Raw genomic sequence first — 19,307 nt, forward strand, 5'->3', positions numbered from 1 at the left:
GATTGATATATCGTAGTTTTGTTTTCTGTAGGCTGTTTCGGCAGTAAGATACTTCTTGTCTCCAATACTCCAATACAGTACTTCTTATAACTTTTATATTGACTTCCAAGTTGAACTGATTTATCTTGTTTGCATGTTGTTGTTTTGAAAGCAAACCTCTGATGGGTGCTATATTTACACTCCACAGGCGAAAATTTCCACAATGGGGAAAATGTTCAACTTAATGCAGTAATTTTTTTTTCAATTATACAGATTATTCAAAGATATGACTGTATGATGGTCTAGTAATTTTAGCTGCGGTGTAAACTATATTTTTGTATGATAATGATGGTAGGTTACTACAACTTTGCAATAATTGCTATAATGTTTAAAAGCCTTAATCAATATTGTGTCGTATATCCCACGAATCTAAAAACATTGAAAAAGTAATCAATCTACTGGAGGCCTAATTGGTTTATTTTTATTATCGGTAAATTACAAATCCTAAAACCTTTTTATAACTTCATCTGAACCCGTAATCAGACTGTAGATAAGCCTTAATGACCTAATGTGGTCACTGTATTTCCCATAAAACAATCCCATACTGCACATACTAACAGCATATTTGCTCAGGTTTCAAGGAAGTGGTCTGAGGATGTACAATTAACTGATGTTGATCTACTGCTGACTGGCAAAATCTGAAAACCCAGAACAATTCAAATGGAATACATATTTAAATGTTACTTTTGAATAAGACTTCCAATTATATTATTTTCGAAATATGTATTGTTTGTCTTTTATGCTTCTTCTGATGGCACAGTCAAAACTTCAGTCCCTGTTGGGCTGCTTCCATTTTCATTGTATTAAACTTATGTTTAAATATGTTTATGGATTTAAAACATTATGCTTCTATTCTCATTAGTTCTCAAAACCTAAAACAGGATTTTCAATTAGTTATGAATACATTCAATATAACACTGACAAAGTGTGCTTCTCTGCCTGTGAGCCTCCCACATAAAGTGGCAGATTATAGCAAGGAGTGAATCTGTGTAAATGAAACATGGCTCTTAAAACATCACCCTATTCTAATTAACTGGCATTGTAATTATATTTAAAATAATAATAATAATAATAATAATAATAATAATAATAATAATAATAATAATAATAATAATAATAAAATGTTATCTGCTGATAATTGATTATTCCGAAGTTCTACATCCAATAAGAGGATGGGAAGAGAGGGAGAATGCAGTCCTGTACCCTCCTAGTGTGCAGATCACATTCTCTGTTGCTTTCCTTTCCTTTCATTTCAAGTTCTCCCTGATATGATGAGAGAGTCTTGTGATTAATGTGTGTGTTTATGCATAGGGGCGATCCCTGTTACAGAGGAACGTAAAGACACTAGATCAAAACAGGTTGTTGTAGACGAGGCTGCTGTCATGCCTTACACCAATCATAGCCCTACTGTAAGTTCTTGAGGTAGCTGTGGGAATCTGGGAGTGGCTCCTGTACATATACAATCCCATCTTAAGCATTGAGTCCTCACTGTATACCAGCATCAACTGAAGCAGACAAGTCTCACTCCTGCGAATCAATGAGAAACTGTCTTCAGCAAAGGATACTAATGTGATTTTTCTTTATTTTTTTCTTTTATAACTAGGTCTTTCTACAGAAAGGTAAGTGAACTATTAAAGTGTTTATTTTCCTGAATTCAGAAGTAGCAGGAAAAGGCTTTTCAGGGGCATTTGCAATAATTTGAAATACTTGAAACTAGTTAAAATTGCTGCAGTTCAGTGTCAGTTGCCTCACTGCATTAATATTAATTTAGCGAACTATAAACATAATAAAACTTGTAAAGTTACATATTGAAATTGGCATAACTAAGCAATGCTAAAGACCTAACAATTAATTTCTTATTTTTATTGAAGGTTTTTCCTCATTGCATGGCTAACCATGTTTAACTGCATTGAATGGTTTTGATGCAGTTCTTTCATAGTGAAGAGATCTGTTGGACTCAGCCTCAGATCCCTCTCCAGAGAGAAGTTGTCGTTACTTCTTGAAAGTACTTTTTCGAATATTAAAAATGTGTTTATTTATTCCTCTGGGGAAAATAATACAGAGGAAAGTTATTCTGATATTCAACTGCTTTTGCTCTTCGCACATAATGATTTACATCTCACAAGATGGTCTGTTTGACATAGTATGCCACTTTGTGTGGGAGGCACATGTTAAGACCCATGTGCTGATTTTAAAAATGATACCCCTCATGATCCCATAGATCCCCTAGCACTAATAATATTTTATTCTTTAAATAGAAAAACTAATATCTCATTAATGGCAAGTAAAAATGAATGCATGAAGCACCTGAATAGTGTTGGATTAAAAAAAAAAAATACGAAAGTGCTAAAACAGTTACACTTTGTAACAAGTGGCTTTTGAAGTAGAAGTGGGGAAATTAAACTGCTGAATTCAAACCCCCAGGTATAATTTCAGCCATGCATAAAGCTGTGGGTTAATCCCATTTCTGGAAGTCCAGGCCTCTTACCAATTCACTGATGAGCTAGAGCAGGGCATCTTCAGCACCTTAAATGTGAAAGAAAACACATCTGCTTGTTCACACTGTGATTAGTGTTTAACATATCATAGCCAACTCTGACCACGCCTCACCCTTGGCTCCCTCTATTACGCTGACACCTGCGTTTGAATGAGTGATAATTTGTTTTTCAGCAAGAGCAGCATTAGTCCTCCCAGCAATGCTATGCCTCTGCTGTGCATGCTGCAGACTCTGGGTGTAGAAAGACGTGGGTTTCCTGACTGTGCACTCTTCAGAAGATGCCTGTATCTTGTCTGCCTCATTGGTTCATGGGTTGTAGTTATGAGATGAAGCTGATAAACAAACAGCAGTTCTATTTAGGGAGATTAAGATCGCCACCCATGGTTCTGGCCATTGGTAGACCCCAACATGTGGTTCAACTGTTTGTTCTGCAGTTTAGAGCACCTAAACCAAACAAAATCAAACACCGGCCCAACCAAAGTGATTTTCTATGTGGCCTAATTTGGCAAGTGGTCATCAGAAAATACTGTAGCCAGTCAAATAAAATCCACCTCACTGCCCCACTTGGGACAACACATTAGGGCTGTAGAGAAAGCAGTAAACTTGAATATCTGTTGTTTGTAAGAAGTGGGATCATAAAAGACAGAGTGACAGAACTACAAAAAAATAACCAAACAAAAACACCTAGATGCAAAATCCAACCTTGTCATAATGAGTTCTCATTTGTCAGAGACGTCTGAATTGTGGATTGGCATATTGGTTTAATGGGTAGTAGCGTGCATTTGTAAAGCTCAGCACTTAAGAGTATATATAAATAAGATTAAGACTTATTAACAGTTGGGCCTAAAGATTAACTTTGATCACAAATGAACAAGAACACATTTTCTTTGTTCTTGGTTTATTTTCTCAGAACTCTAGATGAAGTGGATTTTGCCAAGTTTTTAAGAAAGAAATTACATGTTGTGGAATTGCAGGACAGGACAGACCTGGAGTCAGACGTCGAAAAAATGGCTTTCATTTTGCATGAGTCGGGATATTGATCTGGAACTCCCCCTGTGTGCATCTGTAAGTGCATGTGTCCATTCATTTAAGACCTTTTAAGCCAAGTAGATTCAACTGACTTCCAGGTAATGGCAGGCTATGTACAGCTGTATCTGTTCCTGGGAGACATTAGGATTTCAACTAATTGTAGACAGGGGTGAAAATCTTTGGAATTTTTGTTTTGTCACTTTCCAGCTGTTGATACCTTCACCATAAAATTATAACTCAAACACCGAACGTTCCCAGAGGAAAGCACCCAGTTTAACAACAGTGTAGGACTTTACATATCTGAACTTTCCAAGAATGCTTTTGAAAGAATGAAAAGCATTCCCGTACAGTGCCAGGCACCATGCCTCCATTTGTATTGTGTTTATACTTCAATGCACTGAAATTAGGCCTTACTATGTTAGCAGGGCAGTGTAAGTGGATAATGATAAAGTTTCACTGACTGTTATACAGATGGTACCACTTGAAGCTAAAAATAATTTCATGTTTTCATCCCCCCTTCTAATTGCAATGTCTAAGTGCATTGTGGGAAGGCAGCACTATGATGACTTTACTGGCTGGTATACAGTGCCTGCTGGGTAAATTCAGTCATTACCAGAATATGTCCCAATGTCCTCTCAGTCCAAAATCCAAACTCTACTTTTGAGAGCAGTATACTGCAACTTTCAAAGCATGTTTGGTAGCATTCGCACAGTCCTGCTCTTCTTTATTAATTCTTAATTTTGTGCTCTTGTAGAGACCCCTAATATTTGCATTTCTCTTTTTGATTTGATAAATTTTGCATCTATACATTTTTATAATGGGGCCTATGGGAACCTTTTACGTAAAGTTTAATTCACGTGTTACGTAACCTGGGGAGTGCCTGTATGTGTGTGTATATATATATATATATATATATATATATATATATGTGTGTGTGTGTGTGTGTGTGTGTGTGTGTGTATGTGTATATATATCTGCTGTTTCCTAGATTATTTAAAATATTAATTTAATTGTTATTAAGTGTGTTAGAATGCAAGGAACTAATTGTTTGTATTATTTCTTAAATCAAGTTAAGGCGATCAATATTGAATATACCTTGTGAAAATTCTATTCCATTCCAAAACAAAAATAAAAAATCATGTGAATATTAAACTGTAGAGTCTGGGCAATATCTATAATAGTTTGTTTCAGAATAAACAGACATTTGGTAACTACAGCAACTATAATTGGTAATACAGTAATCTGGCTAGTGCTTTTGATGCATTCTACTCAAATCCCTTATTCCTGACAGAGCAGATCTCTTTATTTTTTGCTTTGATTTCCGACTAATTGACCCATTATATACTCAGTGTGTGGCCCACAGACATAGTCTTCTGTCTGTGTTTTTTCTCCTAGTACCACTTTTTCTCCTGTTTTTACTTTGTACAATGAAGAAACACATGAATATTCTACTCTAGTCATTGAAGCAATTGAAATACTTAAACATCAAGAAATATAATGTTGAAATCATATGTTGCATTTTTGCCCTCTTACTTTAAATTTCTGTCTATCACGATATGACATCATATTTAAATGCACTTCCCTCACTAGTAAAGATCAAGAAGATAAAACATTTGGGGGAAAAAATGATATATTCAAATGAGAATTTCACATAATTCGCTTCACACACATTTATATTCTCAAGCAAAGTGGCAGTGAAACACAGAATATTGCTGCTTTGGTAAAAACTGTGATTATGATTCTAGTGTTTTGGTTTTTAATGCGGAGAGCGGGCACCAGACCTGCTGACTAAACACAGTTGTCTCATTTTGCAAATGCAAAAGCACCAGATAGATTGTATAACTATATTCCATCATATATTTGCTCCTGCAATTATGAATGAAGAGAACCAGAGCATCAATTTCAGCTGTGAGAAAATATCAGTTTCTGTGTGATGATAAATGAGCACTGTAGTAACTTTACAATATCCAGAGGACTAACGAGTTTTTTATATATTTTGTGGGCGAGGCATTTGTCATATTAAATTCAAAGGCAATTAAAATGGGATTACTAAATAAGCATGCACACACCTATAGCATAGTATACACACACAGTGGCATACATGCAAACAGATTTATTTTTAATGTCCTTAATCCGCATCTAACGGATCCTTTTTTTTCTGTTGACAAAATTTGTAAAAGGTGGTGAGCTATGTCTGTACTGTAATCATAGGATTTATTGTAAGCAAATGTGCTTTCACTGGAGACAAATTTGATGCTTTCTGCATTTGTCAAAAAACAAGATTTAGTCTGGAGCTAAAATGTGTGACTTCCTAGACTTACTGTATCAGTGTAGATGTCAATAGTGACGTATTGTGAAATTGTGGAGGTTAAGTAAGGCCTTTCATGACACCCTGACAGGATTTTTCCCTGCCAAAACAGTCACATGACCAAGATGACAAAGAGTCCCAAAAATCCACAGTGCTCCATTTATTCTGGAAAGGTCAAAGTGTGGTAAACAGTGGCAGCATTGTAGTTCTCTCTCTCTCAAGCTCCTACAAAGAAAGAAAATAAACTGAACAGAATTGCAAGAGGTAACCTCTAATGAGAAAACTGTATACAGGCTACAGTAGCAGATTTATAGCATAAATATAATGCATAAACAGCTGCTAACAGGAAAATTGCTAAAAATGAATTTAGTACATGGTACATGTGTGGAATTTTTCCACACATTTGAGAGAAAATGGATGACTGCTGTGTGTTCATTTAATAGCTCTTGGTTACATTGATTGTAATCTGTAAGAAAGTAAATATTTGTATAAATATAGTTTAAAAGATGTCTGAAATAAAACCAAACTGATTAATAAGCGTTTTCTCCTGTGTCGCTTGCCTTACTTTGTGAGCTTACCTAATTATGGGATGACTGGGTGAATGTGTTTAGTTGTTGTTATACTACAGGGAGGCTGCTACTTAGCTCTCAGCTTCATGTCTACAAAATCTTTAGTCAAAAATAATGTGTGATATTATCTAACGTAACATAGCAGTAAGACTTAAGGAGAACTAATACAAATGTAAAGTTGTGTGTCTCATATTTAAGTTTAGTTCCCACTTCCAATTGTTATATTTCAGTAAGTAAATAAATTAATGCACACATACAAACATAAATGTGGACTGGATTCAAGATTCAAGTACACTTGCCATCCGTTTATTTTAAGTTATTATCATGACAATGTATCTGATTCCCTTTCAAAAGAAAGAGTTTCCTCTTCTCACTCAATGACCAACAATAACAAAATAAGACATGAACTTGCTGGAATTTGTTTTTTTGCCTTGACACAGGAAATGGTATCAAAATTGGCTGCTGTTATCGCTCTTTTCTTTCTGTTGGCGAGCCTGGCTGTGATTGTTGCAGTGGCTGTCATCCAGGTCCATAAAAAGCACTATTTGTCACCAGGACTAAAGGTAAGATGTGAAGATGCAAAACACCACTGTCCTAAACTTAAAAATGCTGTAACATGATGTCTATCCATCTGGAAACCCAAATAATTGTGATAATATTAGGGGTTAGAAATATATACCTCATAATCCTGGTTATTTGTGTTTAAAAAAAACTACTCAAAAACTCAGAAGCAAAGAGCCATAAAGAAAAGTATGCCGATTTAGTCTTAATTCACGCTGTGTCCAAGTCTGTGTACGAGTTTCCTATGAAAAGAGGCATCTCTTCCCAAGTAAAAGTGGCCCCACGTGGGAAATTTCCAAATCCATAGAAAAAGGTAGACCCCCCCCACATTTGAAGTGTTGTCCTTGTGACAATGAAAGCTAATAACGTGCCGTCTCTTCCCTGACAGTATGGGATTGTTCTTGATGCTGGTTCCTCACGGACCACGGTGTATGTGTATCAGTGGCCCGCTGAGAAGGAGAACAACACAGGAATTGTCAGCCAGACTATGAGTTGTATGGTTAATGGTAAGAGTATGACATTTAAATGTGCATGGTGCTGAACACAAGCAAGAATGATTGTCATTTGTTTTAAATGACATCACAGGTAGACTTTCAAAACCAAAGTGCAGGACCACAGTGTAACAGTGTCCAGGACTTCAAAACTTATTTTTGTTAAAAATGTTCTAACCTTAGGTGACCGCTAAGTTTAACATGGGGCACAGTACTCAAATCAAGGGTGCCAATAATTGTGAGACTTTAATTTAATTTAACTATAATTTAAAAAATGTGTAGTTTTGGTTGATTCCCTTGACTTATTAATAAAGTACACCATATTCCACATGTTGGAAAATTACAATATAACTCATTAACTGTGTTGTTTATTTTATACAGCCTTTTTTGCTAATCTTTTTCAAGGTAATCAATAATCAAGTCAACATTAGAAGCTATAGAGGGTCAAGCTTTTGGACTTTACAGTTCAATACTGAAACTAATACAAAATGAGAGACAGATTGTACAGTGTATAGATTTCAGAATAAGTATACAAATAAATACCCAAAATGTATCATTTAGCAGGAAGCATGATAGATAATTAAGCTGGATTGATAGGGAGAAAATGTCTCCTTAAATAGATAGGTGGACAAGGAACACTCAGGGCCTGATTAATTAGAATAATATCATTTTATATCAAATAATGTCATTTATTCAGCACTAACAAGAACATGCTATCATATAGATAATCACTCCCTTTGGGTGCTAGGTAACCACTGACGTCAATGAGGTACTCCGCATATTTCTGTCATTTGACCTCTATGTGACCTTAAAAGAGAAAGTTGTGTTTATTCTAAAACTGACACAACTAAACCTGGTATACCCAGAGCAATATGTAAATCTGAAATGCACATAAATTACACAATCCAGCTGCAACAGCAATACATAGAATATATTTGGCATTTAGACAGGGCCCTGTCCCGCATCTAAAATCATACACATAGGCCTACCCTAAAACTTCCAATACTCGCCGGGTCTCAAATAGCAGCCAGTGTCCAATAGTCGCCGGGTTGATTTGCATAATCATGTAAAGAAAAGCCGGGTTACCCGTTACAAAACAGATTTGACCATGTTTTATAGATAAAGAAAAGGGAAGCGATACAGTTTCTAAAGATGCATTAACACATTTGAAAGAACCTTCCACAACATATTTACGTAAACTTGTATTTATTAATTTATATATATACACACTCACCTAAAGGATTATTAGGAACACCTGTTCAATTTCTCATTAATGCAATTATCTAACCAACCAATCACATGGCAGTTGCTTCAATGCATTTAGGGGTGTGGTCCTGGTCAAGACAATCTCCTGAACTCCAAACTGAATGTCTGAATGGGAAAGAAAGGTGATTTAAGCAATTTTGAGCGTGGCATGGTTGTTGGTGCCAGACGGGCCGGTCTGAGTATTTCACAATCTGCTCACTTACTGGGATTTTCACGCACAACCATTTCTAGGGTTTACAAAGAATGGTGTGAAAAGGGAAAAACATCCAGTATGCGGCAGTCCTGTGGGCGAAAATGCCTTGTTGATGCTAGAGGTCAGAGGAGAATGGGCCGACTGATTCAAGCTGATAGAAGAGCAACTTTGACTGAAATAACCACTCGTTACAACCGAGGTATGCAGCAAAGCATTTGTGAAGCCACAACACGTACAACCTTGAGGCGGATGGGCTACAACAGCAGAAGACCCCACCGGGTACCACTCATCTCCACTACAAATAGGAAAAAGAGGCTACAATTTGCACAAGCTCACCAAAATTGGACAGTTGAAGACTGGAAAAATGTTGCCTGGTCTGATGAGTCTCGATTTCTGTTGAGACATTCAGATGGTAGAGTCAGAATTTGGCGTAAACAGAATGAGAACATGGATCCATCATGCCTTGTTACCACTGTGCAGGCTGGTGGTGGTGGTGTAATGGTGTGGGGGATGTTTTCTTGGCACACTTTAGTGCCAATTGGGCATCGTTTAAATGCCACGGCCTACCTGAGCATTGTTTCTGACCATGTCCATCCCTTTATGACCACCATGTACCCATCCTCTGATGGCTACTTCCAGCAGGATAATGCACCATGTCACAAAGGTCGAATCATTTCAAATTGGTTTCTTGAACATGACAATGAGTTCACTGTACTAAACTGGCCCCCACAGTCACCAGATCTCAACCCAATAGAGCATCTTTGGGATGTGGTGGAACGGGAGCTTCGTGCCCTGGATGTGCATCCCACAAATGTCCATCAACTGCAAGATGCTATCCTATCAATATGGGCCAACATTTCTAAAGAATGCTTTCAGCACCTTGTTGAATCAATGCCACGTAGAATTAAGGCAGTTCTGAAGGTGAAAGGGGGTCAAACACAGTATTAGTATGGTGTTCCTAATAATCCTTTAGGTGAGTGTATATATAGCTGTATATTTGTTTTGCTGTAATTGATTGAACTAATGGTCAATTGCGACATGAACAATGCATTAATGAAGTATAATGTTGATGGTTGGGTTTAAAGCGTATTTCCACAGTTTTGTTAAGTGCTTTGTGTTTATTTAGTGAGAGTTCACAGTATATCAAATCTTAGACTGCTAACAGAATTACAGGTATCTTGTTTTCAATCCAGTTCACCATACATTGAATGTGATTTGTTTGCATCTTTGGAAAGCAAATTAATAATAAAAAATAATACATGAAAAAATTCAAACCTGGACTATTTGACTACTTCTACAAAGAAGCAATGTTTCCAGGCTCTTCTTACCCTGCATGAGTCCACGATTTATTTTTATTTATGAATGTTTAATACAAACGCGGTCTCCTACAATGGCCGGTCTCCAATTGACGTCAGGGCTTCTTGCAGTTATTTGGAATAAACGTCGGTGGCGTTTAATTTAAGTTTTATGATATATGTACACTCTATATGTGAACAGATCAATATTATAAAATGGAAATGTATGTCTGTTAGGTTTTTACTTGCTACTTAATAGTGTAGAATAGTATAATGGTAATTAGTAAAAACTGGAATATGTCATATTTTATGCTGATAATTTTAATTCCAGGCACAGTAAATGTAGTAGTAGTAATGATAATAATAGTAGTAGTAGTAGTAGTATTTATTTCTCAGAAGATACCCCTGGGTCATATACAGTTGTCACAAAGTATACATGTTTCAAGAAACATAATACAGTCAGAGCAAAAAAATACAATCTGCAGTGTGAGAATTAATTGGATAGATAGATTACGATTAGAAAAAGGTCTATCAGCACTCTCAATTCATTACATGTCTTTCAGAGACCATTCCAGAACAGTACAGATACATTAAAAAGTTCCCACCACAGCATCCCTAATTACAATTTCTAATTTCATATTGTGTAACATGACACATCTGTTTACTAAATGGTTTACAACACCGAGAAAGACAAAACACATTCAGCTAGCAAATACCTGTTTGAACGATATGTTGGGTTTCTCACCATATTCAGATCTCGTATGATGGGATGAACCTGCTCCCTGTTAATGCAGATGCTTACTCTTCCCAGGTTCTGGTATCTCCAGTTTGACTCTTAACCCTCGACAGGATCAGGTCTCTTGGAGCTCAATGCAAGAATGTATGAGCAGAACCCAGCAAACAATACCATCTTCGCAGCATAATATCACTCCTGTTTTTCTAGGAGCCACAGCTGGCATGAGATTACTAAGGTAGCCGACCATTAACATTGTTGAATATCAATATTGCATCACTGTGAGCCCTTCCTGTGCCTTGAAGAGAGCTCTTGGGATTAGATTAATTGGAATAGATTTGCTGCCATTACATGCATTATTATTATTAGTAGTAGTAATTGTAGTTGTAGCTTTGTTTGTATTATTAGTAGTATTGTACTGCTATTGTTGGAGTTTTATTGAGTGTTTGTTAAATTGTCAACTAGGTCTCAGAATGAAACTGCTGCCAGCAAAATCATGGAGAAAATCGAAAGCTACCTCCAGAGTCTACCTTATGATTTCCAAAATGCTTCAATCATCTCTGGAGAGGAGGAAGGACTCTACGGCTGGGTTACTGCCAACTACCTAATGGGCAATTTCTTGGAGGTGCGTTGAAACTTGCTACTCTCTTTACCTAGGTAAGCAACGTCAATATAATCAATTTATTAAGGCACAAAACTACTGCCATCATATAGGTAGCCAGATGAGAAATGTTTTCACGGTTATCAGTTTCAGTGGTGAAAAGATTTGGCACCTTCATCAAATGGTGCATATTTTTAAACATATTTTCCAGCTATGTTGATACCACAATAATTAGTATCAATTGTGGTATAATTAGCAACTGTACTTCTAACTCATGAGAGCTGTGAAAACAAGTTTTTCCCTGCTGATAGGTCAACAACCAAACTTCCTTATTTACAAAGAAGTAAGAAAATGTTATCTTATGTTACAGGTGGACTGGAGGTTTCGCACTTCTAGGAAGCTTTTTCTCTCATTAATGAAAATGGAAATCAGGTGTATTGAATGCTTGACAAGTTCCTGTTTTGCAGAAAAATCTCTGGAATACCTGGGTTCGCCCTCACGGAGCCGAGACCATCGGCTCACTGGATCTAGGTGGGGCTTCAACTCAGATAGCATTCGCTCCGGCCCCTCCAGAGACTCCCAGCTCACCTGGAGAGGATTTCAGCCCTGTCCGTTACAACAGAGTAATGTTGTACGGTTATGCCTATGAAGTATACACTCACAGTTACACTTGCTATGGCAAGAATGAGGCGGAGAAGCAAGTTCTAGCGACTCTCGCACAGGTATATTCTTCAAGGACTCTTTTTAAAAATCATTTTGCCAATCTGTAGGGCAAAAACCATTGTACTATATTTTACCAATGTTGGCTTGATGGCTTTTCTATATAAAGTGCCCCAGTTACATGATTCAGCAGCTTATTTACAGCTGTTTGTTTCTATTGACAATAATCATAATGACATATGTTAAATACTTAATACATTAAAGACACTGAGGGAAAAGCAAATGGCTGCACATTTATTTTATTTTTTTCCACATCGATTGTCACATTTAAGCCAGATCAACTTTCAAAGAGAGTGAGATCTGAGGTTATGACATATTTACATAAAAATGTTGACATTAAATGGTAATCCTGAGTCATAGAAAATATAAATGTAGAAAATGTTGTGCTGCAACATTTTAAATGGTTGTCCCTACATACAATATGATATGGTTTTAAACTTCTTCAGTATACAGTGTTTGTTTTTAAATATGCATAACCTGCAAGATTTCTTTAAATGCTTTGTCTTCATCTGTGGATAGTTAACATTTCTTTCCTGGGAAGTCCATTAATACCTATTGCATTAGAAACAAAATCTGAGGCTGTTGCTCGTCTTTGGAGAATACTTTGGTGTTGGGAGATGGGAAAGAAGTGCATTTCTGAATTAATTTATTCATCATAATATTGAAGCTATTTTCATGCCTTGGAGAGTTTCTTTCCTGTCAAGCACACAAGATGCCATGCTGTCATGTTCCTTTGAGACATCGCACAATTAAATACCCCTGTATGGCATGCATCAATGAAAACTGTTTTAGTAACACACTGTTTCAATCAGCCATTTGAGCTTAGATAATACATTAAAAAAACAATATACAACTGAAACCATGCAGTGATATTCAAGAATTAACATGTTCATTTTTAACATGTAGTGGCAACCAATGGACAAAATGTATTTGTTCTCTCTCCTAGAGATCTACAGCCTACATAGAAAACCCATGTTTTCCCCAAGACTACGAATCTCAAATCCCTGCGAGGGAAATCTTTGGAAGTCTGTGTACGGCTGCAAAGCGCCCAGCTAACTACAATCCAAAGAAGTTGATCAGTTTCATTGGAACAGGGGACCCAGCTCTGTGCAGAGCCGTGGTGCGGTCTATATTTAACTTCTCTTCTTGTGAGGGGAAAAAGGAGTGCTCCTTCAATGGGGTCTACCAGCCAGCGCTCACAGGGAATTTTGTGGTATGTTTTATACCATCTCGGTTTACTCTCCCTTCATACCAAAACACAAATGTAAAAACATAAATGCAAATGATACAATCTTCATGGTAATGCACAAAGCATAGGATAAAAGGCGTTCTTTCTTATGTCAGCAGGCAGTCCCTCTTTTTTTATTAACTGGTATGGAATCAAATTTAAAGACCACATAGCTTCTGAAAAGATTCCAGACGTTTTAAGCTTTTTAATAATCTAAATCCTTTGAAAGCATATAAGGAATCTCAAAATATCCATCAACAATCCCTTAGAATCATACACTCACAATCAGAATTAAATGCAGTTTTATGTTCTGTCATATTTGTTACAGGAGGTTGCTTGAAAAACACGAAAATGATCAACATGGCTGTGTATTGACTATATATTTGTTACAAATCTTCACTTTTCGATGCACCTCCCTCTCACCTGATCCATCTTGATACAACTGAAACACAGAATAACAATGTAAATAAATGCATGCTGTGTTAAATGTGATTAAACACTTCCCCAACAATCTGAAGTGCATTACATAAAGTTAACCACTAACAGGCTTTCTTGCGTGTTTTATTCAGGCCTATGCTGGGTTCTATTACACAACTGATTTTTTAAGATTAAATGGCTCTTTTTCACTTGAGAAATTCAACTCAACCATGTGGTCATTCTGCTCACAGAAATGGAAACATGTGAGTATGGCTGTTTATTATGTTTTTAGCTAGTCATGTCATTACTTCAGATGCTGCTTGTGGCTTGGTTATTTTTCATTTTGAAAAACAGTCCCCAGAAAAGTGACTATGGGATTTGTTAGGGACTAATGGCAAATTACTAACAATACTATGAATGCTCACACTTGGACAATATCCACACCACAAGATTTTATAATAGGATGAAGGATATTTTTATTTATATATATAAATTACAGATGACATATATACTCTGGCTGATACTTTGTAATCTAGTTACAGCTACTGTCTTTATGACATAATAGCCAGTGATTACGTTGCAAAAAATAAATGCATACATAAGTATATCTATATCTGTTCTGTTATACCATGAGACAGTATTATACACTACCCATGCACATGTATGGAAAGAATATGTAGTTTCTGATTGTTTTCATAACATCATAACTTTAGCTTAGAGTCGAGGCTAGTTTTGTTGGCTTTGTGTTTAGTTAAGGCACCAAAAAAGTATTTCTTCAAGCACTTTGTTTAGTGAATTTAGTACTCTCCAGTGCAAACATATTAATTTTCTGTGATTCACAGCGCATAGGTTAAAAAAAAAGACATTTGGATTGTCAATATGGAAAAAAAAGAACTCTGAATGAAAGGCATAATTAAGGAAAAGGGAATTATCTCAAAATATCACTAATTTGAGATGAGCTAAGAATGATAAAGATATTTAGTGAGATGAATTGAGATTTGTTTATTTTTGTATGCTAACTGATTATTCAATTAATGTGCCTGTTTAGCTTCAAGCAAAGTATGCCAAAAAGGAGTCATACTTGAGGGGTTACTGTTTCTCTGCAAACTATATCTACAGCCTGTTAGTGGATGGGTATAAGTTCAATTCACAGACCTGGAACAACATCCAATTTAGAAAAGAGGTGAGTATTAAGTGCAGAGGAATAAGATGTATGTATGCCTACATGTTTGTTTGTTTATGTATTTGTTTGTTTGTTTATTTATTACATAAAACTACATTTGAAATTAAGCAAAATGTTATCAAAAATTTGGTAACAAGAATAACTTAAATATATAAAATCCTTTCCAAATCAATCAGCATGCACTCCATAAACAATGTGTTATCTGAAAAGCACATTGGCACTGGATTAAGTAATACATGATTTCTTATTGAAAACACAAAAGCTACAAACATATTATTCTCCCACGTGCACTTCCTTAATGTTATCTCTGAAAGCATTTACTATTGTCATGTAATTAAAATGTTTTAGCAGCCAAAACTCCATTAAGAAAAGCATTTAGTTTCTCAGGTTTTCAAGCGGGAACAACAGTTTCAGTCAATACTGTTCATCTAGTATGGTTTACTAAACACAATATGAAACACTGAGCCCACAACTCATCTAATTCGGGACTCAAACACTACTTTCCCAGCATTCATTGCTTCACACACCTCCATCTTCTTTATAATGAGCCACTATTTCATTTTTGTGGAGTTGTAAGATGAAAGATGAGAAAAGAAGAGAAGACCCTTTGACTCTGATTTTGAAACACTGGAGTGCAGTGCAATTTAGAAATATCTCTTCCCTGTGGAGAATCAAGACGTTCTTTGGATTCAAATTCAGATTAGTTTTATTAGAAGAACAATATTTTCTAGACACTTTACAAATGTAGATGTATTCGAAAAAAATTAGAACTTTGAAGTTGGAATTTCCTTCCAAAACATGATAATGTGCATTAGTTATTTAAGGTCAGTGGGTTTATTTTGCTTTTCTTCTTGTAAAAGATATGGTAAGCCACATCTGAGAAGAAAAAAGTAAAATATGAAACCAGAGTGGAGGCCACAATTTCCCATGCTATGGGCATTTGCTTTTCATGGCTCTTATGTTGGTATTCCCAGATACCCAGCTCATTCTGAACACGTTTCTCTTAGGTCTGTTTATCAGGGCTGTTTCTCCTCTTGAGTTTTCTCTCTCCAGTCTGAAGAAGCCCAATGCCAAGTAATGAAATAAAATGCTTTGAAAGCCCTTGCACAGCCTAACAATATTACCAATCACCACTGTTGAGTTCGAGTTTAATGTAATTCATTTCCACATAACACTGTAAAAGGTATTGAGATTCATCTGTGACGTTTTCATCTCCCTAACCTTACTCTCTCATTCCTCCCTCCCAGGTCAATGAAAACAGTATAGCCTGGTCCCTGGGATATATGCTGACTCTCTCCAACATGGTCCCGGCTGAAGCCAAACTAGTCCGGCTGCCTTTGAGCAGCTCTGTCTTTGCCGGGCTTTTGTTTATGTTCTCAGCTCTGGCTATTCTGAGCCTCATGTTCCTGATCATTTCTGTGGTGAGGTCGTGTTAATACTGGAAGCACGATGTAGCTCCATTGTTTGATTCCAGAGTCTACGAGAGCTGATCATACCAGAGTAGGCTAACAGGCTTGAAGGAATGAGGGAAAGTTTCCTATGGTGGCCTACAGTGGCCAAACCATGCCATAGCTCAAACACAAACCAAAACTGTAGAAGAAGCTGAAGATAACATTTTAAAAACATGATGTAATTGTCCACAAGGTTTATTTTGCCTGTCCTTTCCACATTATTTCCCCTTTTGCAATACAATTATGTACTTCAAATAGGGGAGGACTTTTTTTGCTGCTTTGTAGATGTTTGCACATGATGTACGCACAAAGCATTTATTAATAATTGTGTTTTTATGTTTGTTTACTTTCCTGTCTTCGTTGTTTTTTCATATTCCGGGATTCTGTCAGTCATAAGCAGATACCGTTTACGAAAAAGGTTTCTACAGTCACAGACATGGTCGAATGACTGCAGACTTGTCCATTTTATAGACTTAGCTCCTTACGGGAACAGGTGGTTGTGTTGGATACGCTCTTGCACGTTGTAAACTTAGTGATTGCTTTCAGTGAAAAACAAAAGCATGACGAAGACATCAGTTATGAATGTGAGATTCTGTTACAGGTTGCCTTGTGTGTGTTTGTCAAATAAAATATGTTTTGTCTGCGTGGATTATGTTGCTCAGAGATGCACCATTGGTGAGTACAGCATTCATCAATACATTGTGTAAAAAAAAAAATTGTAGTATGTATTCCTAATAAAATCACGGATAAATGATTCATGCAAATAAATTGACTTGTGATTATGGCCTGAATGTGGTGGTACTGAATAAAAGTCTAGGTGTGAAATGTGCTAATTTGCTCACATCAGCGTAGTCCAGCAATGTCAACATTTTACATTCAATTCAAAGGCAAACAAGCTCTAGGCTTTGAATTCACAAGTTTGTTTTACTTTTTTTTTTTACTGTTTGTTTTAATCTCTTTTCTAACCACTATCCAAAAATGGAAGGATTGAGCTCCTTTTAGCTAACTAGTATTCTGCAAAAACCACTTCTTAAAGCAAATCATTCTTGCTACTTCTGTACAATTAGTACCAAAGGCCTGTATTATAAAGTCTAATCTGGCATACCACAGACACAGATCATAAACACAAGTCTTAAAGACAAATAGAGATGTCAAAACAGAAATACTGCCTGTTGTTGCAGGTATTACATTAACTTATTTTTGGAGTCAAGGAGGGGTCTGTTTTTTCTACAGGGAAATTGGCTAACACAGTATATAGTATAGTAATAGTATAATCTGTATTGTATTAAAGGTATAATAATTGTCTCATGTGAAATTAAATGCATTTTCATCATTTTAAAATGTCATTAGCTTTTGGTGGAGACCACATACATACCCCAATATGTTCAGAAGTGAGTAACTAAAAGTATGAAGCAGCAATATGACAGTTCTGCGCAGAGGAAAATTATGTAGTCAGTGTTCTGGTTAATTGTTATCCCTGTAAAGAATAAATACATTTGGATGATTTAAGAAAAAAAAAAAAATATATATATATATATATATATATATATATATGTTGTTTTTATCAGGGGTAGAAATTGTTTAAGGTTTATATTTTCATTGTTTTTGTTGTATTGTTTTCAGTAATACAGCACTGGAATGGAAATGCAATGAAAAGCACTGGCCTATGTATAACAGCTCCTTCTGCTACCACTTTAAATAAGTCATTTAAAGCATGGCATTCCGCATGACTGAGACTGACATGTAAATGCAGCAAATCTTCATAAATACTACTACTTCCATGGCATCATACTTTCATACTTCGTGTGTGTGTGTGTGTTTTAATTGAATTACTATTTGTTTCAATATAAAGCTAGACGTTACAAACTCACTGTTTGTTTGGGTGTGTAAAGAGACCTCCGCATGGCAGCATATCCCAATTTAAAACAAGGAAACAATGCAGATAGCCCATGGTTCAACTTAATGTTTGAAAAATATATTGGAAAACAAACATCATCAAACTGTCTTGTTGGGATTTATAGTCTAATTTTAAAGTAATTTAAACCTGAAGTTCACTTACTTTGGTGCTTGAAGTATAACTTGTGGTCCATCTCCAACAGGTTGTGTAATTAGAAGAAGAGAGCAGCAGGAATGTCCTTATGGTTGCGTCTAGGTTATTTTTAGAATAATATTTTGACAAATGTAGCTGCATTTTGGACTAGAATTACATGTGATCTTTTTTTGATAATTGTACTTTTTATTATATTAATCATTTAAAATCTCTTGTGCTCTGGTTATTAATCATAAATGTTACACACATTCAGAAGTCAAATAATTGATTAACAAAATACATATAAATTATGTCTTCATTAAATTAGGGTGGCATTTTGGTTTGTGCTGCGGGTGAAGTTAGGTGGTCTGGACTGCATTTATACTCCATTTACTTTTTTATGTTGCCTGGGGATGTGGCTCTGGCTACTGTTAGGCCTAATAATGTGGTAGGCCTAAATATATTTTTTGTATTTTTGAATACAATACTGCAATGCAGGATCATGGTTTTAGATTTTTAGATTCATGCTGTAGAGATCATTTGAAATATATCTTATACAGCTGATAGAATAAAGCCCTGAGTGTTTGCATTCTGTAAGAAAGAGACAGAACATTAACGTACAGAAAGTGAATTCAGTGCAGGACAGATCCCTTCAGAGGAGAAAAAATAATGGTAGTGTACACACCTGCCAAATGGA

The 19,307-nt window shown here is 36.0% G+C and overlaps 1 protein-coding gene across 1 annotated transcript; it reads left to right on the forward strand.

Moving 5' to 3' along the window:
* Positions 1-1,544: 1,544 nt before the first annotated feature.
* entpd3 (ectonucleoside triphosphate diphosphohydrolase 3) lies at positions 1,545-18,378 on the forward strand. Its single transcript, XM_066691450.1, has 10 exons — positions 1,545-1,658; positions 6,883-7,005; positions 7,392-7,509; positions 11,060-11,219; positions 11,447-11,606; positions 12,050-12,304; positions 13,249-13,515; positions 14,100-14,210; positions 14,996-15,130; positions 16,378-18,378. The coding sequence occupies exons 2-10, from the start codon at positions 6,886-6,888 to the stop codon at positions 16,564-16,566; spliced, it is 1,515 nt and encodes a 504-aa protein (XP_066547547.1). The 5' UTR covers positions 1,545-1,658; positions 6,883-6,885; the 3' UTR covers positions 16,567-18,378.
* The last annotated feature ends 929 nt before the right edge of the window (positions 18,379-19,307 follow it).

Source organism: Amia ocellicauda, chromosome 18 (assembly GCF_036373705.1).
Source record: "Amia ocellicauda isolate fAmiCal2 chromosome 18, fAmiCal2.hap1, whole genome shotgun sequence".
In the NCBI taxonomy this organism is placed as follows: Eukaryota; Metazoa; Chordata; class Actinopteri; order Amiiformes; family Amiidae; genus Amia; species Amia ocellicauda.

Excerpts from the sequence above, each read along its gene's own strand:
- entpd3 (XM_066691450.1), top strand. The coding sequence starts at position 6,886 with ATGGTATCAAAATTGGCTGCTGTTATCGCTCTTTTCTTTCTGTTGGCG. Across the intron at positions 11,607-12,049 it reads TAATGGGCAATTTCTTGGAG|AAAAATCTCTGGAATACCTG; the intron begins GTGCGTTGAAAC and ends CCTGTTTTGCAG. Across the intron at positions 12,305-13,248 it reads TTCTAGCGACTCTCGCACAG|AGATCTACAGCCTACATAGA; the intron begins GTATATTCTTCA and ends TCTCTCTCCTAG.